The sequence below is a fragment of the Megalops cyprinoides genome, chromosome 6 (genome assembly GCF_013368585.1).
Source record: "Megalops cyprinoides isolate fMegCyp1 chromosome 6, fMegCyp1.pri, whole genome shotgun sequence".
NCBI classification, from domain to species: Eukaryota; Metazoa; Chordata; class Actinopteri; order Elopiformes; family Megalopidae; genus Megalops; species Megalops cyprinoides.
Genome location: NC_050588.1, coordinates 27748638 through 27773538, shown reverse-complemented (window position 1 = coordinate 27773538; position 24901 = coordinate 27748638). Strand labels below are relative to the sequence as shown.

Sequence of the window (24901 nt, the reverse complement as noted above, 5' to 3'; positions counted from 1 at the left end):
GCACAGGATACAAAGAGGGCAACGGGGTTGTTAGACTGAGATTCTGTCATTGCCGGGTAAGGTGCTGCTTTATTGTGATCCAGAGACAAAAGGATGGCTTAAGTTATCCATGGGGTTCAGAAATCAGAGTACTGATGTTAAAAATATTTCCATAACTTAATCACATGCAAACCCACTTTTTGCACGCACATCAACCCAATGTAGAATTTACAAGTACTGATGGAGTATCTAAATGCAACTGTTATTTCATGTTGACTTCCTCTACGTTAGATGGCAGCAGCGCGCTTGATTTGGCGAAAGTACTCTCACACCCCAAAACAAACCACCCCCAATCCTCTATGGTTGATATTTCCCGTCGTGCTCAGCGTTCGTTCTTTCTTTTCCGGTTGAGTCTCAATACGTGTGGAAGGTACAGAATTTCCTCAAATAATTTGATCACAAAACCTGTGTCAATCCTACAACTGTGAAAGCATAGATTCAAATGTTAACATTGTTTGATGATTAATAACATATAAGGATTTGAGGGAAGAGTGTATTGACCCTGAAGGGTTACTGCTTCGGTAATAAATATGTAACAAAAGTTGACAATCTTACCAGACCCTGCTAGCTAAATGCATATGATTACTCTCTTCACGTTTTATCAGGAGTGCTTTTGTTGTGTTTAGATTATCCATTATAGGTAGTTTTCACTGTTTCAATGTAATTATTTTGGTCATAACTCAACGAGCGAATGAAATGCTAACCAGTGTACCACCACTATATCCTCAGGCTAGCTAGCTGATGTTAGTTATCTGAAGCTATAGCGGGATCGCTATCTTTTCGGTCACATAATCATCACATGAAATGACCGACGGCTGGAAATCTGGACTTACCTGTTTATCTTTACACAGAACCTCTGAACCAAAATGGCTAAGTCGAAGAACCACACCACCCACAACCAATGTAAGTATGCAGCTTCTACCGTTCGCTTAACTTAAGTTAGGTAAGTGAATTTGGGATTCCTTCTAATATGCAGTGAAGATAGACAACGTTATTGTTCTTGTTTCTTTTTGCAGCACGCAAAGCTCACAGAAATGGAATCAAGAAACCAAGGTCAAACCGCTACGAGTCTTTGAAGGGGGTAAGTGTCGTTGCCTTGCCTACAGCCCGATGCATGAGAGTTGCATGCATCATACACACATGTAGTGCACTGACAGGCTAGTTAGTGGGACACAGTATGTTTGTAGTAGACTGTTTCAGTTGTGTGTGGGGAAAGGCTTGGATGGATCACTCTTTGCTGTAACATGTGTCTCCCATGGAATGCAGTGAAACTGCACATGCAAACTAAACTGTGGGGCTTGTCATTGCCTTGCGTTGGTCCAGATTGTAACGCATGGCCAGATGTAGAAATTGTATCTTAAAGTAGAATGAAATACTTGTGAAATGATGATCAAATCAGACTTCCCTGTAGTTGTGATGAACAAAGATGCAGGTATGCCCTAATATGGCTGAATAACAGCATTCATTGCCTGTATTGCCGTGACCGAAAGGTTGCCGGTTCGATTCCCCACTGGGGCACTGCTGTTGTACCCTTGGGAAAGGTACTTAACCTACAGTTGTCTCAGTAATCATCCAGTTGTATAAATGGATAACATTGTAAAAAAAAAAAAAACTAACCGATATGTCGCTCTGGATAAGGGCATGTGCTAAATGCCAGTAATAATAATAGTACAAATGGGAGTTCTCATAAATGACAAAATTGGTTGGCATTCTACTTTCAGTCTGGGTTTAGGTTCAGGTTTAGTTCATGGAAAAGCCTTTGCAAAACTATGCTGACAGAAGAAAAGCTATTTTGTGTGTTATTGATGATCTTGTCATCTTAGCTGCAGTAGCTGTGCGTGTTTTTGTGGGAAATGAAGTTCAGTATGGCTCACTCAAAGTTCTCTCCCAGGTTGACCCGAAATTCTTGAGGAACATGCGTTTTGCCAAGAAGCACAACAAGAAAGGGATGAAGAAAGCTTTGGCAGCAAAGGAGGCTCCTAAATAAACAGTGGGCAGTGTCACAGAAGAACCAGCTCTGTCACTGTGTTGCATATGGACTTAAACATCTGACACAAGTTTTGTACTTGAATAAAGCCATGGCCTGTTGAATGGAAGTTGGATCACTTTCTTGTACACCATAGTTCTCTTGTAAAAGTGTGATGACTGATTACATTTGATTAGTCAAATCTGTTAGCTAAATACAGGATAACACATGATTCTTAAATGCGATACATATGTACAACAAAATTATCTGGTCATTTTAGGCAATCAAAGTTGGTTTTAGTTCACTAGTTCTTTATTAAAAGCATGTTTGATCACTGAGGGGTTGGTAGGATGTTTTGCTTGGTTGCGATCTGATAAAGCTGCCGATTTATTTTTGGGGTTACAGGGCATTGCTTAATGCATACCCAGCTTGAAATGGTGGTGGCTGATATGCAGCTTGCTGACAGTCCATCCCATGACCTTTGGATTGTAAAAATAGTACTTTCTATCACCTGCCATTGGCACCTGTGCTTTTCCTAGGATGTCTTGATCAGAGGTTTTGTGGCAGTGAAATGAGAAAATGTGTACAGGGTAGCCCAAAACAGTGGAAAAACATCACAACAGAACCAGTCAGATTTATTAGACAACTGGTGTAATGTAAGGGAAGTTATAAATGTGTAGCTGCTCATGTAGAATTTGGCTCTTTTTCTTCACAATATGAAATCCTTCAATGCATGAAACAAGGGCTAGTGACATTTCACCATTTACCTGGCGCTTGGTAACGATCTAAATGAACCCTGGTGGGTAACCTCTACATAAATTGTAGGTTGCAGCCATGTCTGTAATCCTCTTGTCAAATAGTTGGCAGCTAGAGTATAAATGCTTTGTACCATCAGTGCACCAGTATGTCAGTGTTGCTGTGCAGAATGACATTTACAATCGGAAAGAGGGAAACGGTTGATATGACAACCATCTGCCTTAGTTCCGTCTCTCCCTAAGTGGATTCCAGTTGACAACATGTGGCACTTACCATACCTGGATACAGGTGCGATGATTGTTCATTTGGAGTTGCACATACCAGGGCAAAGACTGGGCAGTACATTTTCCTGGATTTAAGTATTCAAGTACGGTCGAATGTCAGCACAATCACTCAGTTGATAACTTATCAATCATATGCACAAGTTGTTCTTAGTCTGAAAGTCAGTAGCTCTGCATTCCTGGGATAACTTCCCAATTCTGAAAAGACAAGCAAATGTCCTTGGGTCAGTGTGGAACTCTGTAGGTCCACTATCGCTAGGCAAGCAGCCAGACTCCCTCTGCCCCTGTTCTGCCCTGTGCTTGGTTGATTGATAGGTCAGAATGGTCATGTCATAAATGGGATTGGAATGATCCTCCGGTATATCATTTTAATGTTTATATGACATCACCTGGACCAGAGTCTCATTGGGAGTGGTCCAGCTTTCGCTCCTGGCACACGCGTAGAGTGGGGAGTGACCTTCCTATTGGCCTGAGAGCAGAATGAAGAGCTTGTGGGTTGAGGGCTGGGCTGGATTAGGCTGTTGTGTTGTTTTAAGACTACTTTCCATTGTGTTCAGCCCGGGCTGTGAGCTCCAGCTGCCGGAATCCCACACTGCGTTCGTCATGTGCTTTTTAAATGTTCGAAACAGGAAAGAAATGTTTACTCCACATATCTAGCATTTTACACAATAGCCCGCCAGCCGGGTTGAAAATGTTCATAAGCGGTGTGGTGAAGACTGAAAATTAACAATGACCTTGCCAGTTGAAGGGGAATACAAATCTGCGGTGTATCAGAACAAATGCTCTGCTCACCCTGGTTTGCAGAATCTGAAATATTTCTTGTAAAATAGTGTTATTCTGCCTGCCTCCATGCTTGTATTTTATATGAGTATCACTGCATGTTAAACAGTCTGTTGAGAAGAAAAACAGTTTCTTCCTGAAAAGGAGGGACTTTCATTTTGCTGTAAAAGTGACATCACATCAGAACAACCAGAATCATTCTCCATCTGATTTCATTCTCTGGAAATTATTGCATCCAGTTCTCAAGGTAAACTGGCTCAGGCAAGATTTACCTGGGTAATTTATATAATATTTATATACCTTTCAGGCAGTACAGCCAGTCTATTTTAATTCATGCCTGTCCTCCTTTACATTTGTAGGATAGTGGACATGGAAAACAAGGAAACCCATGTTTCTTAATTCAGTTCAGTGTGAAATAGGGGAGTAATTCATCTAATTATATTTCACAGCATAAAAGGACTTCTCCAATGGTATCGGATTTATCATATTTCTAAAGGAATTGTGAGTGCTAAATGGTCTTGGCAAATCTCTCTACGGAGATCTCCAGGTATTTCCCTCAGAATGCAACATTTGGGTAATTTGTTCAAATTCATCACTTCACTCCCAAACACTGTACTAAGAAACATGCCTCTGATTAGCACTCTCCTGTTAAATTTAAAGCATTTTATCAAAGCTGCTGCTGAGGCCACTAATGTGCATACATACTCAAGAAGTTGCAATGGATGACATTAAAAACGTGTCTAATCTGTATTTGTATTTGATGGTGAGTATAGTAGGCTACCTTGGAGAATTAAACATGGAGATAGGATGTTGGTTGGATGTACTACTAAACACTGTTCTGTAGTTACTGAGGACAGATAAGAGTGACAACATTAAATCTGAAAATCCCAATCTGAACAACGCATTGTTTTCAAATAGGGTCACGTTTCAAATAGTTTTTTGAATAGGTTAATGTTTAGGATTAATTATTTCTCTTCTACATTTCACAAACCAGCCATACATACTGTTGTTTCAGGTAAAACTAATTAACCAATACTTTCAAAACTGCTTTTTTGGGAAATAATCTGTGAGAAACAACCAAAATTTGTTTTTAATTATTGAAAGATTATAAGAGCACATTTGTTGAATGGTAATTTTTTTCACAATTAGGAAACTTACAAGAGCATACTGGAGTATATATTTTTTTACAATTAGAAGACTGTGTGAAGAGCGTGTGATGAAAGGCATGCCTTCTCAGATTAGCGGAGAGCTCTGAGATACATGCGTTACCACCCTGTAGTTTCTGAAAACTTGTCATCACCTGTTCTATTCATAGCTGTCATTCGTTTGACAACTGCGCTAAGTATATAGACATGCTAATGAGTCTGGAGAGGGCATTCCATGGGCTTGCGGGATGGGGAGACCAGAGGCTTTGTTCCTCATGGCTTGGGGGGTGTGGAACAGTACTGGGTCCAATTGTCTAGAGTACAGGGAGAAAGTACCGGGGCAAACTGTTTCTGAATGATGGTTGTCGGGAGGGAGAGGTAAAGCTGGGTGAAAGTTTGGGCTTGAGTGGGGTGAGGAGTCACACATATGCCTGGGTCATTTCTGAGGGGTGTAGAGAAAGTGGTTTAGTTGGGTCAGATGTGAGAGGTGTGGCTTATAGACAGAAGTGTAACTGGGTCTGCTCTGGGTAGTGTAAGTTTAAAGTCAGCGCTGCGGCTGTGTTGCTTTTTATTAGTGTTGGCTGTAGGGTGAGTAGAGAGTAATTGGGCTTGGTCAGTTCCCAGGGACAGAGAACCCAAACAGTGTAGAGACAGCATTTGGGTAAGTTCTGAGGAGCATTTTTCACAGAGGAAGAAGTATGTCTGCATCAGTTCTGTGCCCTGAGAGGAGTAGGGTTCAGAGTCTGTACTGTGGTTTGGTCAATTCTGCAAAGTGTGGTTAGCAAAGATAGTTGTGTTGCCAGATTAGTTCTACAGCAAGTACCACAGGCAATGGGAGACAGTCAGTCAGGTCTGAGGGGTGCAGGTCATGAGGCAGCAGTGTGATTAAGCTGCTTCTGTGAGGTGCGGGATGTGGAGAGGGAAGTTGCAGTTTTGAGTGATGTCAGTTTTTCAGTATTGAGTGAGAGGGAGAGAGTGTTGGAGCCGGCTTAGTTATGCAGGTCTTCTGAGTATTGGACATGAGTCAATGTATGAGGGGAGCATTAAGTAGGAAGAGAGAATGACTGTGTTGGACACAGGGCAGAGTTGGTAGGGGAGAGTGCTGTGTGATAAGCCAGTGCTCAGATAGGGTTTAGTCACACAGTATGGGGCAAAGTTGAAAGCAGGGAAAGGAAGCCAGGGAAGAGCCCTTTTTGGCACAGCACTGTGAAGTGTCTGAACAAAGGAATTACAAGGCTGTATTTCTTAAAACAAATGCCATTGGATTCACACCTATGTGCAGAGGTCAAGCTGAACTGTCTACAACATTGAGAGGAACCCACCCAAAACTATGTAACCATACATCACCAAAAAAACAGAACGGACATTACCAAAAAAAAAAAAAAAAAGCTAGTAGTCCCCTTGTGCAGTTTCTTCAGAGTGAGACACAATGTGATAACTTTATGTCTTCCCAATTAAAATCTTTTGAAAGGGAAAAGTGTTCTGAGCCAAAAGCAAGGCTGGTTACTGCCATGTAACATTGCACCCAGCTTATACTATACTGCACTGCACAGTAGAATAAATTGGCTTTTTGGTTTTGTAAAAATAATGATGCTCATGTTATTTGTTTGATTCACTGCAGTTCATTGGCAATTTGTGTTTGATATCATAAATACCATATATGCCGTGGCTTTTTCTGATGCTTGCATTGGCTTGCATATGTGGTTCTGACGATAATGTTACTACATGTAGTGTGAGCATGTTGATAATTCATTGTGGAAAAGTACAGTGACGCATTTATTTATGTATTAATGTATCACATATTCTGTGCAATTTTTGTCTGTTTTGTTGAGGAGGAAAATTTTCAAATGAAGTAAATAAGCATACTGAAATGTTCTTATTGTGAAATTGCTTCATTGTCACATGATCAATTCTAAGGCTATCATTTATTTTTCCCTCAGAATGGCAGACGATGATAGGATGTTGATGGGATGGAACATCTGAATATCTTTGTAAAATAATGACTTTGAGCAAGATCGTTATTGTGTTTGTGTCAATCCATAACACTGCTTGCATAAGAAAATGATTTTGTCGAGATAAACACACAAGAGTTGAATTTTGAGCAGTGTTTTATTAGATAACTTCTCAGATACTTCAGCACTTCAAAATCTTGCCACAAGCTGTATGTACAGTAACAGAATAAAACATTGACAAGAAAGTAAATAAAAAAGTCACTATCTATCTTGGGATCAGTTTGGAAGGAGTGTTCAATTTTGCTGCATGGCTCTGTTGATAGCCAGTGATGGCCTTGAAATTTAGTCCTGTCACTCTGTGCCAGTCCAGACAACCAAATAAAGGCAAAATACAAAAATCACACCACATGTTGAACTTTGCGGGGAATATGATTTTTGTCTTCATGTCACATTTATTCAACTCCTTTCATGAACTCCAAGAACTCTGTGACAAGAGAAAAAAGATGGATCTGGTCAGCTGGATACAGTGATTATGGGAACATAACCATTTGAAATACCTTCTATCTACAAGTGATAAAATAAAGATCTGTTTGCATTCCTTACTATGGGTGTCTTTGGTTTTCAGTTTAGTTCATTTTGAGGTTTTCAATGTCAGTTTATGTGAGATTTTCTTTCCAAGCAATAAAATATGTATATATTACATCAAATGCACAGTTAATTATCCCACCTGTCCCACCCTTGTCCCCTTATTGATTGCTAATGCGTTGTTTTTCTCACCTTTAATTTCAGCACATGCTGCTAGCATTGCTGAGTGGAAGGTGACATAAAAGTCCTCAGTTCCCTTCATGTGTCTGTGAACTGTAAGGCTGCCTACCTAATCACTTCTATCTCCTCACTCCTGTCTTTCAGACTTTGCTGAGATGTGAGTGTCTCACAGTCTGTCTGCAGTGTGTAGTGATGTGGGACATGGGGATGCCTTGTTTCTGAGGGATGAACACGTCTGGCCTGAGGTTCAAGGCATGTGCCTTACCATCATAATCAATCTTTCCATCATTGTTTTTGTCTCCGTCCTTCATGAGTTCTTCTATGTCATCCTCAGTGATGGCTTCTCCAGTGGAATCCAGCATCATCTTCAGTTCCTCGAGATCGATGTAGCCGTCTGCGTTCCTGGAGTAACACATTAAACTGCTGTGTTTAACTGTACTGGGACCTGTGCGTTTCCTTTTTACTTTCCACTCTCAGGTGTGGCTTACTTATCGAACATTCTGAAGAGCTCTGCCAGTTCCTCCTCAGACTTCCCTTTGCTGTCGTCTTTCATACATCGCACCATCATGACTAAGAACTCATCAAAGTCCACTGTGCCACTCCCTGGGAAACAAATATCCACAAAATCACAGTGAATTCTCCTCAGAACAGTGTATTTATGTTATTCTGTGTGAAATGACACACTAGATGGCTTTCTAGATAGACTCTCTCAGTACAAAAACACCATATTGTCAATTTTTACACCTACTTACAAATGTATGGAAAGTAGACCTTTGGTAAACCATATACCTCCATGACATAAATTACAGGTGGATCCTGGCAACACACACAAAAGCATGTTGGCTTCATGGGTGGTGTCCTTACCATCCTCATCCACCTCGTCGATCATCTCCTGCAGCTCCTCGGGAGTGGGGTTCTGTCCCAGCATCCTCATCACCTTCCCCAGCTCCTTCGTGCTGATGCAGCCATCCTCAGCGTCCTGCACGAAGATGTCAAACGCAGCCCGAAACTCTGTGGCACAGATGGGCGGACAACGGTTGGAAACCGCAGACATTTTTTTTTTTTTTTTTTGACTTTTTTGAGCTAAAGACTTTTATCTAAAGACTTATGCTTAAATGCTTGAAATTTGTTTCTCAGACGAATATAAATAGTATACAAATAGTGATTTTAATGCCTATGTATGAATTTCTTTCCAAAAGGAAAAAAAAACATGTTTAAAAAATATTTTTGGCAACTTGGAAGAATCTAAGATAATTCTGGTTTGTTTAACTTGTTTGGGTCACTGCATAATTCCATTTGTGTTATTTCATAGTTTTTGTGTCTTTACTAACATTCTGAAATATGGAAAATAATAAAAAAAGAAAGAAAAACCCTTCCGTGAGTAGGTGTTTCCAAACATTTGACTGGTAATGGACATGTGAGTAGTTTATTGATATGTCACTTAGGATCCTGGTTGGTAGAGCATAGGCTACTTTTTCTTCTTCTCTGGAGAACATCTAAGTAGTCTGGAGAAATTTCTAGAACAGCTGGGGCTCCTAGAGAATGTTCTGGAATTGTTGGGGAGGTGGGTGTGGCCAGCTTTGATTGTTTACCGTTTCAGGCTCCAGTCAGCCAAGTAGGCTGTGTAATATGAGCACTTTGTGTGTGTGTGTGTGTGTGTGAGTGTGTGTGTGTCGGGGGGGGGTTGGGGTTGGGGGTCAGATCTTCCATTGCTCTTCAGACATACCCTGGAGCCACAGTTATCCACTTAAGGGCTAATAGATGAAGGAACATTGTTCTTTTCCCCTGGCGGGACCCATGACCCGTGTCTGCTTGTTCAATGCTATGGTGGAATGTCTGCTAGCATAACATAGCAGTGCCCCACAGTGTCTAGTTTCACTTCAAATACATGGACAGTTTACTGATGGCTAAAAAGGAGGTATTACACATACCATTTTTCTGTTCTTCTGTGAGCTGCTCGACCTGTGGAGGAGTACATAAAAAATATGACATATGTATCACATTGTAAATGTGTAAATGCCACAAGTCTAAGTTGAAAATAGATACTTTTCACATTGATTTTGCCCCTATGTGTTCTCTACAAGACCCCACAAATCACCATAATTATTGTAAATAATACTCTTACTGTCACTGTTATTGTCATCACCATCATCACGTAAATAATATTCCGTGTAGAAAAAAAACAGCAAAATTCAGAGTATAAATTGTTTCCCCCGTCCAAATATACACGGCATAAATATTAATGAATATTTATTTAAGGAATGGTAATTTATGGACTCAACATTCTTGGAAGTGCTTCACAATGAGTCATGGGACAGTATGGTGGAATCTGAGCGCTTTAGGAAAGCCACATTACATAGAGGAAGCCTGATCCAGTGATTGACATGAGTTAAAAATAAAGTCCAGGAGGCTAATAAACCACAGATAAAGGACACAATATGCAGCACTTTAAATAAGCGAAGCTATGGATCTGGTTCAACAATGGGACAGTAATCTGGGAAAAGCTGGCAGGAATGAGCGAGAGAGACAGCTGCTTATGTAAGAGTTATTGTCTGGGGGTCTTGCACCGATTAAACACAAGCTCCAGCAATGTTGGAGGAGTAAAAAAAAAAAAAGCAATGCCCATCCCAGCATCTTGTCAGAGATTCCAGGCTGTATGTTTTTCTTTGTCTGTTTGTTTTAGCTCTGATGCAGAGCGAGACAGATGCAGCAGCAGGCAGTGACAGGGAGATGAATGTAATCAGGTCCCTGTAACTCTGACAGATAGCGCTGGAATCCAGCCTGGAGGTTTTCATCTAAACCAGAGCCTCTTTCCCTGGCACCACGCAGAACACGGGCAGGAGTGTCTGAGGGGGTTTGCCAAAATTAGCCACTGGAGGAGATCACTCCATTTGTAGTCAGGGGGTGAAGTCGCGCCGTGGACCGCGGTCCCATCATGGCCAGGACAACGTCAGTGAGTTCTCCCACCTCTGATAAATTTTTAAGGCCACTACACACTTAACAGGCTCTTCACTCATCAGACTCCATGGCCAATAAGATTATTCTGCTTCAGCAGGAATTTTCCATGGCATTGCGTGTCAGTCTACTGCACAGACCATAAAGGTAATTTCACTGACGTTCGGACTTGCTCACTGTGGCTTGGCCAGACTTTGTAGTGAGCTTCACTACGTTCGGCAGTTACAGTGCCCCGTTGTTATAACACGATCTTCTGTGAGGGAGAATAACTGTTAATCTGTGGCTCCTGTTAATCTATTTTTATTATAAACCATGATAAACTATTAGGCACATTTCTTAGTCATAGATCACTATAGCATTACAAGTTGTACTACAGTATGAATGGTCAAAAACTAGCACTCTATACTCATTGCCCCACAAATTGTAGTATTGATGCCACACTCTCTATTCTACTGCTGAGGTAGTTGTATTCATCTACCCTTTTATAATTTCTGTCATGTATATGTTACGCAAGAAGCATGCATTTACAGTTCCCCAAAGCCAATTACCCACAGTAGTTGGAATTTTTTCATTGAACTCCAAGAATCTCAGTAAAAGTCTTAAAACACCTAATCATTTCAATTTCATCCACCCATTTTCATTACAGATGAAATCCACACTGTTATTCCTATTCATATAATAGCACCTGGCGAAAAGGGTGTTGTTAAGTTCACACATTTACGCACAGAGTCACTCACATCACAGCGGCGTCGGGACTTACCGCTGCTTTGTAAATGTCATCCATAGTTGGAGTCTGTGAGGTGACCCCCCAGTCGTGGGACGCACAGGGGAGAGGCACGCAGCGGAACAGGGCAGTGTGCTCCCGGCTGGGGTTTTATAGAGGGATCCTGGCACGGGCTGGTCCCTCCCAGCCTCCCCACACTGCCCAGTGCCACGGATCAATCACAATCGCCCGGCTCAGATAAGAATGCGGTGACTCTTGTTGGGAATACTTTGGAGTGGAATGAAGTGGAGGGAGAGCCATTCCCGGCCCTCGCCCCTAATCGTGCCTGGATGGGCTGGAGACACTCAACATTCCAGCGTGTGTATCACAGCTGAAAGGGACAGGCATGAATGTTCGCAGTGGAGAGTCAGGGCAACATTTAAAGCCAGCTTACAGCACGCAGGCCTACCCTACTCTTAATTTTCTCTCATTGAAATTATTGTTTTTGGGCTATACTTTTAATTTCCTCCCAGTGCAGAATACGTTAAAATGAGATGCCGCTTATTCATGTGAGGAGAGGCAAGTGAAATCCCTGGTGTGTTAGTGAGAGGGTTGCTAATCAAGGCAACACTTTTTTTGGTTCTGTACCAGACACCTAACACAGGTTTGGGTGTGTTCAAATACAAACCATAAAAGTAACGTAAGTAACTTAAATAACTTAAAATGTTGAAGATGTTGAACTTATTTAACGTGGACAGCATTGACCTGGCCACCAGATCAGCACCCTCCAAGATGTCACAGTATCAGTTCTATTGAACCATTGCACTATATTACAAAATACACAACACAATATGTAAAATATACTGCAGTATAATCACAAAGACCCTATATAAATTTGCTAGGAAAGGTGTAATTTATATGGGCTAATTTATTGACTTAGACTCCTTCTCCCTCACCCTAATAACAAGAAAACAAAACAGAACACCTGAAATGAGATGTACAAAAATACAAAAACTCTGAAGGTGGTTAACCCTGTATGGTACATTTCATTAGGTTATAGAACCTCCAGATTTTTCTGGAGGGTTAAAGTATTTGTGATCCTATGCAATTTTTAAGGTGCAAAAATCCAAATAAAATATAAAATGATGTCAGTTAAAAGTCATTTAGGTATGCAAGGTATGTCAAAGGTATGTAATATTTATGTAAGTAATCCATTTTTTTTTATCTCGCTTTTCACTTGCTTTGTAGTAAACTAACCACTTTGTAGACTGTAACCTGTGCAAGTCTCTCTGGATAAAAGTGTCTACTAAATGACGATAATGCAATGTAATGTTGAAATGGTAACCAGGAGCCATAAACCCTTTATATATTTGACAAGTGTCTTTATGATCAATTTAATGCCATTAGAAATATACATATACACCCTTTACATCAGTTACTCCTGAATCCAGGACAATCACATACGGTTTTACACCATAAACACATAGATAGATAGATAGATAGATAGATAGATAAATAAATAAGCTACAAATCTAAATATATTAGCACTTTGTACGTCGAAACAGCACCATCTAGTGAACTCATACAGAGACTCATACAGACAATTTCTTTTTAATCGTTCATTTACAAACAAAGATGGTGGGTATGATTTCAGGCTTAAGCAATACAGGCGATGTCCTAATATGGTTTTCAAGTTGTTATAATTTGCAGTTCTTCATGCTTTGAAACACACTGCTTGAATAACAAGCTCCATACGCTACCTAGGACACTACATCGCCTGTGATGCCGTAAAGTCCTACAAGCTCTTCATTCGGCTTTGAATAGGAGTGATATATCTTTTTTCATATTCACAATCTTGGTGGTAGTAGGTCTCGGACGCCTATTTCCGCTTCCGCTCACGCTTTCTACTAGTTGCATCATTTCAACATCATAGGAGCCCGGTAGACCGGCCGAGGAACATGTGAGTGCTCACTGTCTCCTTAGGGCTTGTAAAATGGCATTTTCAAAATCCTCATCTGGCTTGCAGCGAAGTACAATTCACGTTTCTTGAAGCTGGTATATCTCGTAGTTAGCCTGCATTCCTACCTTGTTAGATACCGAGATTTCCTTGCGCTGCTAGTCTGTCGTTAGCTAACCAGCCACTTGTCAATACGTCAGTTTTGTGACTTTTTAAAGCTCGCGAAAGCTTTTGAATTGAAATAGGAAAACTACGATTAAATGTATAGCTAACTGACTAATATATGAACATTCAGTAACTGCCTAGCTGTTTTTGATTATGTAATGCTTTGAAAGATGTTTCATTTAGCCGGTTGAATAGCCAACTGGCTAGCTCATGATTCACACGTTAGCTAAGTTTAACATCTTGACCGCAGGTTCGCTGCGCTGCGTGGCTATTGTGTCGCTGCATGTAACTAGTATAGCAAACTTGTTACTCCGTCTTTTGGTCTCATCCAGTTTTTGTGGCTTGTTACCTAACGTCACCTAACTAGGAGACCAGCAATATTCACAGTCACCAGCCCAAATACTTAATGCCATTGTTAAAAGCTAGCCTTTCAGACATGGTGTTGAATGTCAGCTTGAAGTCCAAGGGTACTGTCCACTGTCAAGCAAGTCTCCCAAAAAGTCATTTCGAGCGTTCCAATTAAGCAAGTTTTGCTTACAAACGCACTCTCGGTTAGAAAGCAAGCCAACACTTGAACAAATGCTGATGTATAAGCAGTAATTTATTTAGAAATGTTAACATTACACCTTTCTAGACACCATGGTGGAACCAGTCCCTGAATTCATCCACTTTCCCACCGAGGAGGAGCGTATCCTTCAGTTCTGGAATGAAAAGGACTGCTTTCAGGAGTGTCTGAAGCAGTCCAAGAACAGGCCAAGGTGAGGATGATGCTGTACAATTATAAACTAAAAGTACATTTTGTTGTACATAATCCACATTTTGCCATTCTAGGTATCTTGACTTTATGGTTTGTACCAATGAAGTGTTGTACTGTGTACATCCTTTTAAACCTGAGTCAGAGTGCAGCTGATTGAAATGTTTTTAATCTATTTTGTTATTTGCTAAGGGAATTTTTTTTCTGGATTTAATAGTTGTTTCCTTGTCCTGGAGGGTTGCCATATGGCAGATTTTTGTTAAATAACTAAAAATCAGAACTCTGTCCAGTCAGGTCAGAAAAATATTTGCGTAACTCTAATCCGTCAAAAGCATACCAGAGCTCGAGGGGGTTAACTTGCATTATGGAAATATTTATTTTGCATGGGACCGTGTTAGTGCCGAGGTCACTTAAAATGGCAGATCCCATTTTGGTTTCAGTTTCTTTGTGGTTTACAAATAAACATAGCTGTATTGCATTATTGCTATCCACCAGGACCTTTAAAACATAAGTGCCAACTCATAAGCACATGGCACTGACTTGACTTGGCACCTGGTCCTGAAATTCAGTCCTTGGCAGATGAAGTTATTTTTATCATTGGGCATTAACTAGTTAGAAGGAATTTGCATGCTGCCACACCTGTACAGAGATGCTTTGGTGAAGTTGTGGTTTAACGGAATCCCCTCCAGGTCCCTCAGGCTCCATTAACACCAGCTCATCAGGTTATGTTAAAGCCACCTTTCATAATGATGGCTTTGTCTGGGTTTTCCTTTCCTGTAAAAACCTTGTACTTATCAATGAGTCATGATATTGCATATAGATATTAATGAACATTAAACGACATGGGCCTGCATGTGGCCTGTTCTTGTAGGGCTTGTTACAGCAGGATAAGGCATTTGCAATTGTGCATCGAGGGGTAATGCTGTAGATTGTTAATGGCTTTTAAAAGTCATTATAAAGAGCTAATGAAGAGGGTAGAGCAAAACTGTCTCTCTCCTGATCACATTACTACTGTGGTCAAAAATCTTAATTAGGTGATGAACAGAGCCTAACATGTTGTGTGGAGGTTTTTGTTTTAATAACACAGATGAAACTCTGTATATAATGTGGCGTCACTGTGACATTATGTGACACTTTGCACGACTTTGCATACAGAGCACACAGTGCATCTCAAGATAAGATCAGGGGAACTGGCACAGATATTCGGGCCTTGTAGTGGTCTTAACTGCACAGGCTTGACTGCTCTTACCCTCTTCACAGATACACCTTCTATGATGGGCCTCCCTTTGCCACTGGTCTTCCCCATTATGGCCACATTTTGGCAGGCACCATCAAGGATATCGTCACTCGGTTTGCTCACCAGAGTGGGTTTCATGTGGACAGGAGATTTGGATGGGATTGTCACGGCTTGCCTGTGGTAACTTAACCTCCAACATTTTTATTTTCAGTATTCATTTATAATTGCTCTTTTTCGGGGTTGGGCGTAAAGTTAATGTTAATATTGTGCTGGTAAAACAAAAACAAAAAAAAAGGTTCTCGATCCCTACATTCTGGATTTGTTTTTGTAGGAGTACGAGATCGATAAAACACTCGACATTAAAGGGCCCGAGGATGTTGCCAAGATGGGAATTGCAGAGTACAACAAGCAGTGCCGGAAAATTGTGATGAGGTACTCCACCGAATGGGAGGTAAGAGCCTGTCTGTGACCCGTGGAAACCTCTGTCAGTGATGTCAGCGGCAGGTCATCTTCCTCATCCTTTCCACACTTTGTGCCCTGGTTCCAAAATGGCCGCTTGGTGTATCGTGTGTTGTTTTGTACATTTTGCTGTACTTCACTATGAGCACCCAGCACCCGTTAACAACGCCAGTTTGTGCACTGGAAAGGAAAATTATGCTTGGAAGCATTTAGTAAACGGGAAACTAGAAAGGCATGAGGAAGGAGAGCACATTGTGTACATTGTGTTCTACAGGCTCCCTGAGGAAGGTGGAAAGGGATGTTAGCGTACTTTGTTAGCATTTGCTTTGCTGACACCCTTCGCCAGAGTGAATGAGTATCAACATTTGGTTCATATAGCTGGAGACTCACTGATGCAACTCAGATTAAGTGTCTTGCCCAGGGGTGTAACAGCAGTGTCCATCTGGGATTCTAGCCAGCAACCTTTGGTTTGGCAGGGCCTTCTCCTCAGTGCTACTCCGCACTTGAGTCGCAAATATGTCTTGAAAAAGCTGGGGAAATGCATGTTGCAGAACCCAGATGAAATGGTTGCAATTCTGGAGAGGCAAGTGCCACAGCAGGCATGACTTCAGCATGTCTCACTGACAGGAGGCGAGGCTATGGCAGACAATGGTGTGCCAACAGGAAATAGTATGGAATGTTGGCAAATAACATTTGTGAGTGTTCTGACAGTCCGTCACGCTAGTTCCGCACATTGCATCGTGCAATTCTTCCCATTCTGAAAGGAAAAATTATCAAGCATGATTAAGATATTTAACATGCACTGATAGTCTTTTACTGCAGCTGAAATAGAAATTATTCAAGTCTGCTTCTTTTTCCATGACTTCTAACACAGTGACATGCGTTGTGAAGAGGAACAAATTATTGTAATTTCTATCTGGTGACATAGTCACTGCATTGTGATTGTAATAGTGATAAAGTATGATACAATACAGTATACAGTACTGTACATACAAATTGTATGTTTTCTACCACCTGAAATGGGAAGAAATACATAGGTGTCCCTAATTATGTGTGCACACACTTTGTCTTTGTTGGGAAGGAAATAATACTGTTTTATCCCTTATTTTGAGAAGGTGATATGTGCTAATATTTTCAGTTAGTAGGAATATCATTACTTCAGACAGGTTTGAATGAGCAGTGTGGTGTTTTTTGTACTCAGTGGATAACTGTCTTCAGGATGACTCTGTGTAAGCATTATCATGTAGGAGACAGATATAAGCAGGCAGTAATAATGCACTGTATACTATAGTCGTAAGAAACATTTCTAGTTTGCTGTAAGAGTGATTGCATATAGAGGCTCAATTAACTTTCCCCCCTGTACGCCAGGTGTCTGTGACCAGAATGGGACGCTGGATTGATTTTAAGAACGACTACAAGACTCTGTACCCCACTTTCATGGAAAGTGTGTGGTAAGTTCTTGCTTTTGGAGACCAACTTGGGACACCAGAATGGTTTTATTTAATGTTGTAAGGTGTTTCATGCTCAGCCTTCCCTCATTATCCCTTGACACTTTGGGAAACCCGCTGGTGGGAATGGATGCCTACATGACTTGGTGTAGAGGCATAATTAACCGGTTTTGGCAACATGGCTATACAATGTCACAGATCTTGCCTAACCAGGGAACGACAGGTTTAGTCATTGGGTACCTGTTGCATTGCAGTCATTATTTCCTTGTTTCTCTTGAATGCAACTTTGGAAATAAACAGCAGTGTAGCACTGCATTGTAGTTTCCCTCTATTTTATTGACCATAGTAGCTTTGCTTGATCTGAAAAACGAAAGTCTTGGATAGCGTCACCGTACAGCCAATATGAGCATTTTATATGAGCATAATGTTGGTGAACATGGTATTTATTGTCTGAAAGATAAGTGTGTATGTGTGTGTGTGTGTGTGTGTAAGAGATGGTGTGTGAGTTATTCCCCTGTATTTGCTAGTTTCAAGTCTTGTAAATATGTACACTTCCCCTGTGAAACGAAAACAATCAACTCCTTCAATAGTATGTGCATGTGCATGTGCATGTGCTTGTGTGTTGCTGAGTGTGCATAGATTACAGGGTCTGTTCTCTCACAGGTGGGTCTTTAAGCAGCTGTATGACAAAGGCCTGGTCTACCGAGGGGTGAAGGTCATGCCTTTTTCTACTGCTTGCAACACCCCACTGTCCAACTTCGAGTCCCACCAAAACTATAAGGTAATCCAATCCTTAGTCAGAAAAACAAAATAAAAATCTTTTAATTAAGACAGCACTAACTGTGTCACTTAATCGCCCCAAGCTTATCTTTTGTCAGACTGTACTGTAAAGATAATATTTAGCTTAAACAGGTTTATGCTGGATCTTAGTTCTCCATTCTTCTTTTCCACATCATGGAAATTATTCTAGCTGTGATCTGAAAGGCTGAACTGGTGCGTGCTGAAGATTAAAATATTAGTAAAATGTTAACGAGCGCTACTGTTCTTCCCATAGGATGTTCAAGACCCGTCTGTCATTGTCAACTTCCCCCTGGAAGAGGATGAGAGTGTGTGTCTGATCGCCTGGACCACCACCCCATGGACCCTGCCTAGTAACCTTGCTCTGTGTGTAAACCCCGAGTTCCAGTATGTCAAAGTCAAAGGTCAGCACCACCCTTCTCAGAGCTTGCCCTTTGGTTGTCTCCACCGAAGTAAAACGGTTTAATTTCAAAAGATGGCCAAGCAAGTTACATGTTGCAAACCCGTGTAAAACCATGGCTTTGTCCCAAATTGTGCACCGTGTAGGTCACTTAGTAAGTATGCTTGGCTGTCATGATAGTACAGAGTGTAGTATGCATGAAAATGCTGATATATCATGCTGTACTTGCATGCACTTGCATTCAGTGGCAGCACGTTATTCAGGAAATATTTCATATTCACTCTCCCAGAATTCATTGCAGAATGCAGGCAGTAGAGCTTACTAGTAGAGATCAAAATGGGTTAATATTGAAGAGCCAGTATACAAGCAGTTAGGTAGCGAACAATCATTTTGCAATAAATAGTATATATTAAATACCAGATTTGTTTTCAACTGGTATTTCGCACAAATTCACTGGCCATTTGATGGTATATATTACACTGGCAAAATACTGTAGCTAGCCGGTCTGGGATAGATAGGTCATTACAGTAGAGTTCATTACTGTAGAATTGTGACACAGATGTGACACAATTGATCCATCCGTTGTACTTGTATGCATATTAATATGTAATAAAAGATTTACTATTGTCAGTATACCTCATGCTGGCATGTGTTTTGGGACACAGCTAATGATCACATGTTGGAGATGATGATGTGGCCATTGTTAGTTGCTGTTACTGAGAGGAATGTTACCATAAAGATAAGGATTGTCCTTGATGATACTCTGAGATTCACCTTGAATATCGACTGTGTTACAATGGCCGAACATTTATTTGACTCTTCATGGCGCTTCACTGGCTAAAAGTGATACTTCTCTCTCGGCCGAAACGGAGGGAACCAAACTCCAAAGCAGGGCACATTAAAATTTGTGGGGGTGTGGTAAAATGGTAGCAGGATTCCTTGTTAATGTAAAAATAGTCATCCAAAGTCACGGGGAGATTTTTTTTTGTCTGCTTTGGATCCCTGTGAGGGTGCTTGTGGTAAATGGTTGACCTAGTTTCTGACTACCGCGCAGTGGTCCAGAACAGCCAGCGGGGGGCACTGTTACACCGTGAGCGCCGGGAACAGGCTGTGCTGTGCTGCATGGGAGAGCAGCGCAGAATACCAATGCGTTGTGTGCCGGCCTACCTGCTCTCCGTGTCGATGCTATCGGAGACCGGTCTGCCCAGCAGCCAGTCTGAGCAGCACAATCATTTATCTCCCCACAGAGGGGAAGGGCCATCATTTATTGATGGCCACTCACTCTCATGGCTGTTTGGGCCCTATTATTCACAGCTGATTGTGGGCTGTTATTTTGCTGGTCCCTTTAAGTCAATGCTGCCCTCCCCCCTCCACCCCCAAAAAAAGGAAGCTCTCCTGTATTAAATTGTTTAGATAATTGAGCATTAAAGTGGTTGCAGTGAGTACTGCAGTGAACGTGTGTATACCTTATTCTTGTATACAGCACTGCACTGTAACATGCAAAACACATCAGTAGATTACCTCAGTATTCTTGTGTCTCTGTGGGCAAACAGTCTGGTTTTACCTGTGTTTACCAAAAAGAATGCTTTATGATTGGCTCTAAGAGGCTGGCCAGCTGAAAGATTGGACTGCCCGGGATAACTAATGGGGCTCATTTCAGAGGGTGGCAAGCCGCCCATTGTTCAGACACAGCGCCGTTGTAAACCTCCGGGTTTTGAGCAGATGGTGCTCTTTGGTCTACCTAATTTTTACCTGCTCTCCTCCAGTGATGAGTCTTGTCTTGAAATCTCTCTGCAGTTGCCCTGATTCTGTCCTTTCGCTCCCACCTTTCAGATAACGCCACCAAGAAGGTCTACGTCATGATGGAGGCGCGGCTAGGGGCACTCTTCAAATCCGAGGACGAGTACACAGTTGTGGATAAGTGAGTGTGGAGTCCTCGCCCTGGCACATTGTTAATGGGCAGCATTAGCCGTATTCATCACCGGTGCTGTTTGCGCATTGTTTCATTTGTCTGTGCATCCTCCCCAACTTCTCACTTTTAAAAGAGAAGTAAAGCTTTTTGCTCTGTTTGGGCGAGATAAGTGGTTTGACACTGTGAGAAGTATTGGAGGGATTAAAGCTGGATGTGGCCCTGGCCTGCTTATTGATTAGTATCTCCCTGGTTCTGATTGCTGTTCCTCAGGGCTTGCGCGTTTTGGCGGTGTGAGCAGCAGTTAGTATGCTTAGGAGTTTCATTTTGTGTGTGTGTGTGTGTGTGTGTATTTTTTTTTTTTTTACCCTCATCGCTTACTTCAATTCGAGTTTCTGAAAGATTAGAAAAAGTTTGCTGCACTGTGCTATTGAGAAAGGAAGTGTAACAGTTGGAAAGTCTGTTACTTTACCTGCAAGGGAGTTTCATTTGTGTTGCTGATGCAAGCGCAGTGCAAAACATTTCATAATTTACATGACATATTATCAAAGTAAAATATGTTTAACATCTGTACAGAAGAGAGCCATGTCTCCTTGGTGAGGTGTAAAGTTAAGGTGCTAAAATGCTACACTAGACTGCAAAGGTCGGACAGTAAATCTGATTTGGACTTGCACCCCTAACCCCCAACCCTCCCCCCTCCCAGTGATTTCTGTGATTTCATTTTCGTGTTTCGCAGTCCTGAACTTTAAGTCAAGTGTTCTGGTATTTTTTTTGTTGAAATGTTACCTTTATGCTTGGTGGCATGGTCTGTGCCAAACAGTTCACCTTTGTTGCAATGCAGCATAACTTCACAGGCTCCAGGTGTTGGACTGCATCTAATAGAAAGGGGAATTAGAAACCATGTACTGCAGTCAGGAAATATGAGGCAGGGACGAGGCAGAGACAGACGCTATTATGCAGCTCAGTGGTTTGGGACAAGCAAGTGATACGCGGGCAACAAGTGTAATGGGTTTCCACCCCCCCCCCCCCCCCCCCCCCCATCAGAGCCACTGCTCAGGCCTGCAAGTCACGGGAGGAAATCAGAGGCTAGTTAAACAGACAGATTTTAATTATGGCGCAGTAGCTGGCAGAGCTAGCGGCCTTTTGAGCATGTTTAATTTTGTTTTGCAGATTCCCTGGCAAGATGCTGAAGGGGAAGAAATACAAACCTCTCTTTGACTACTTCATCAAGGTGAGCAAAGAGCACTGGCTCTGGAAGACTCCCCAGAAAACCAAGCTGGTTTAGTGCGAGGCAGGATTACGCAGCATCTCCCGAAGGGGCTGATGGGAGATGCCAGTGAGATTTTCAGGTGGCAAGCTAACACTAGCCAGCTTGCACTCTAGTTGCAGCTATGAATTAATATGACAAGTACCGTGAGGTAGCAATAAATAATTGAAAATGACCATTATGTCCCTAGTACAATCCAGATCATTCATTTGTTTTTTTTTAAACATTTCTTTTAAAATGTAAACTCCAGTATACTAACATTCACAAAGTTTCTCACTGCTCCCCTCAACCCTATTAACCTAACAGCTTCTTACCTGTTTTGGGGGAAGTTTATTAGCTGTCCATGCTGATGGTCTTCTTCGAACCTGTTTTCTTAGAGCAAGGACAACGGCGCCTTCACTGTGGTGGTGGATAACTACGTTCGGGAGGAGGAGGGCACGGGGGTTGTCCACCAGGCCCCTTACTTTGGAGCTGTGAGTACTCCTCACCTCAGCCTGCACTTAGGGGTCTTTGTTTTATTTATTATGAAAAAAAATGTTTGGGACAGAAAACAACTGTGTCATTTGCTCATGCGCTGTGTGCCTTCCTCATGTGGGTTTGGGTGAAATCGGTGCCGTGTGGGGAGGGCCATCGTGGATCACATTACCCCCTCATAAGGGCAGGACAGCACCCCCTACTGGCCCTTGCAGCGGAGGGGTGCAGCCCTCTCAGGGGCGCTTTCTTCACATGTTCTGTCCTGGTGAGCAAATTGGCCGTGTGGCTCTCCGGGCTCCCAGCACCAGGGACGGAAAGTGGGGGGGGGGATCAGCAGCGGAGAGAATTGGGTTTGTGTGGGCGAGTGGGCCTGCTGTGGAGAAAGGCCCTGATTGCCTTTACAGATTAATGTCTCTGGGTGCTGCCTGTTAAAATCTGCCACCGCTGCTTCATAAGGAGAAATGTATCTGCCCCCACAAACGGAATTATCTCCACTTACGCATCTGCCGAAGGAGCCAGTGTGACAGCACACCCCTTGCTGTGTGTCTTAAGGCTCTGGGGAGCTGGTAGAGAGAGTGGAGGGGAGGTACGCGTTTTGGTAGGAGCTGCAGTAATTGCGTGTTACAGTGAGTGTCAGCCATCACCAATTGTCCGTGTCTGAACTGGAGCAGCCCGTAATGAGTGTGGCGTACAGGTTTAGTGGGACCAGAAAGGGCCGGTGGAGAGGACTCTTGCATTATTGACTTTGCGTGGGTCAGCCCTGGAAATTCTGGAAGGCCGCTGTGTTTCTGTTTCATTCTCTTGGCCTGGTACAGCAGCAGAATTCTGTTTTCTTCCCTGTGCCACTGTATTAATGAGCTACCCGTGCAAAAAGGGAAACTGAAGTCATCGGATGTAATCCGCTAATGCCTGGGCGCACACTGGGAGTAAGGCACCATGTTATTAAATATTGAATAATCATGTTCAGAAGCCTTTTTTTTAATGTGATACTGGTTGATGATGCATAAAATGCCAGTGACTAATGTTTGTTATCAATATGCAGTCATCACAGTGTTTCTTGACAATAATGACACTTTGTTTGAGCATACAAGATGAATAGTTGTTCTGAATGTCATGTTATGAAACGACAATGTAAAAAGACTTCATCATCAACGGAAGAAGCTTACTGCAGTGTGTCATGCATGTTAACAAGATGAGCGAAGAAAGAACTTGGTCACATGTTCGTCCCTGGCCCTTTTTAAAATGTTACATTGCTCTTATCAGACTCGTCTTTGCGGGGTTGGTGACAGTTGTCTCCATGTTTCGAATAGGCTGACACAAGCAATGGGCCTGTTAGGACAGCTGCTGTCAGTGGAAAACCGCTGAATCTGTATTATGAGCCCTCTGTCTTGTCCCCCGCAGGACGATTACAGGGTCTGCATGGATTATGACATCATTCAGAAGGACTCAGCCCCCATCTGCCCAGTAGATGCTTCTGGATGCTTCACGCCAGAGGTCACTGACTTCGTGGGACAGTATGTCAAGGTTTGTGTTCATGCAGCAGCCCCTTTTTTTCCCGGACACTTCTCCCTCACCTCCCCCCGGTTCATCCATTTCCATTTCCCCGAGCTGACACGAGCCGAGCACCTGCGGGTGCCGCATGGAGCGTAAAATCAGGGAGGGGAACTTCCGAGAGTTTGTGACTCAGCAGACAGCTCGTGTCAGCCCTTCCGCCGGGGGAAGCTGAAACAAGATGCCTGAAACACAACTCCTATCCCCAGAGAGGTGCCTCTCGGTAAGGTACACTGACGGGGGAGAACGCTGAGGCGGCGCTCAGCCTGCGAGCTGGGAGACGTCCACGGTGCCCGCTCTCGTTTACATCAGTGCTCGACAGCAGGGTGTTCGCAGCAGTGCCAAAATCCTGATCAGGCTGCAGCCAGTATAACACTGACCAGTTTTATGGAGGGGGGGGTGTGTTTCCTTGATTTCCACTCTAAAGGAGCTGTCTAGTCTGTAAACAACTTTTAAGTCCGTGTTGTGAAATGCTACCTGTGTGTCCATCTTTGCTGCGGCTTTTACTGCAGTTGAACCAATTGTTTCTAGAATATCCCTTATATTGCTAGTAATACACGCACATGTAATTCATGCTTGAACCAGATTTGTGGTGCTGCAAGTCAGATGTATAATGATTCTCTAATGGAAATTTACAAATAACTTTGAAGATCTTGTTGGATGTGCATATTACAGGATTAATTGTAAGGTAAAATACTGAACAGTTTGAACAGTTCCTTTGAATGTCCACAGACAGCTTATTGCAGTTCTGTAAAAAGAATACATTTGCACAATGCTGTACAGACCATGTCAGAGGTGACCTTGTATCCAGTCCAGTGCAGTCTTTAAATGATCTCTGTTCAGGGTGTAAAATGAGTAATTCAATGTTTTACAAGGGAATATTAATGCATTTTTTCAAGTAAAATTTCACTTCCCTCTTTACTCCTGTTAAATTGCTGCTCATATTGATTAAAAGTCTCCCTTTGTGGTGGTTTCACTGATGTAATGGACTTCTGGAACAGCAACATTGTGAGGTGACTGCCAGGCACTTCACAGAATCGGAGTTAAAATGGCATCCCAAGGACACGAGTCTTGAGCTCGCACTTGAACTTGTGATTTGAGTCAACTCTCGGATGGGCTTGAGTAATGAGTTCTACAAAA

General features: G+C 42.3%; 3 protein-coding genes across 3 annotated transcripts in view; 2 read left to right on the top strand and 1 right to left on the bottom strand.

Annotated features, from left to right (window-relative positions):
* Positions 1-360: 360 nt before the first annotated feature.
* rpl29 (ribosomal protein L29) lies at positions 361-2135 on the top strand. The gene is made up of 4 exons (XM_036531440.1): positions 361-409; positions 891-942; positions 1056-1120; positions 1931-2135. The coding sequence occupies exons 2-4, from the start codon at positions 906-908 to the stop codon at positions 2024-2026; spliced, it is 198 nt and encodes a 65-aa protein (XP_036387333.1). The 5' UTR covers positions 361-409; positions 891-905; the 3' UTR covers positions 2027-2135.
* A 5044-nt stretch (positions 2136-7179) lies between these two features.
* LOC118779369 (troponin C, slow skeletal and cardiac muscles) lies at positions 7180-11496 on the bottom strand. Its single transcript, XM_036531439.1, has 6 exons — positions 11400-11496; positions 9616-9646; positions 8549-8695; positions 8173-8287; positions 7950-8086; positions 7180-7403 (listed from the first exon to the last, which is right to left on the bottom strand). Exons 1-6 carry the CDS (start codon positions 11421-11423, stop codon positions 7372-7374), a joined length of 486 nt encoding a protein of 161 aa, XP_036387332.1. The 5' UTR covers positions 11424-11496; the 3' UTR covers positions 7180-7371.
* A 1764-nt stretch (positions 11497-13260) lies between these two features.
* The window catches only part of iars1 (isoleucyl-tRNA synthetase 1), a 48866-nt gene continuing 37225 nt past the window's right edge, over positions 13261-24901 (top strand). The window contains exons 1-11 of the mRNA XM_036531362.1: positions 13261-13302; positions 14099-14222; positions 15479-15635; positions 15787-15906; positions 17283-17365; positions 18026-18143; positions 18417-18564; positions 20394-20481; positions 21640-21700; positions 22114-22209; positions 23612-23734. Of these exons, the coding sequence (XP_036387255.1) occupies positions 14104-14222; positions 15479-15635; positions 15787-15906; positions 17283-17365; positions 18026-18143; positions 18417-18564; positions 20394-20481; positions 21640-21700; positions 22114-22209; positions 23612-23734 (1113 nt within the window). The 5' untranslated portion in view covers positions 13261-13302; positions 14099-14103. The remainder of the gene's footprint in view (positions 13303-14098; positions 14223-15478; positions 15636-15786; positions 15907-17282; positions 17366-18025; positions 18144-18416; positions 18565-20393; positions 20482-21639; positions 21701-22113; positions 22210-23611; positions 23735-24901) is intronic.

Coding starts and splice junctions, on each gene's coding strand:
- rpl29 (XM_036531440.1), top strand. CDS start 906: ATGGCTAAGTCGAAGAACCACACCACCCACAACCAAT. Junction 943..1,055: donor CCACACCACCCACAACCAAT/GTAAGTATGCAG, acceptor TTCTTTTTGCAG/CACGCAAAGCTCACAGAAAT. Junction 1,121..1,930: donor GCTACGAGTCTTTGAAGGGG/GTAAGTGTCGTT, acceptor GTTCTCTCCCAG/GTTGACCCGAAATTCTTGAG.
- LOC118779369 (XM_036531439.1), bottom strand. CDS start 11,423: ATGGATGACATTTACAAAGCAGCG. Junction 8,288..8,548: donor CGACGAGGTGGATGAGGATG/GTAAGGACACCA, acceptor TTTGTTTCCCAG/GGAGTGGCACAGTGGACTTT. Junction 8,087..8,172: donor CTCTTCAGAATGTTCGATAA/GTAAGCCACACC, acceptor GTGTTACTCCAG/GAACGCAGACGGCTACATCG.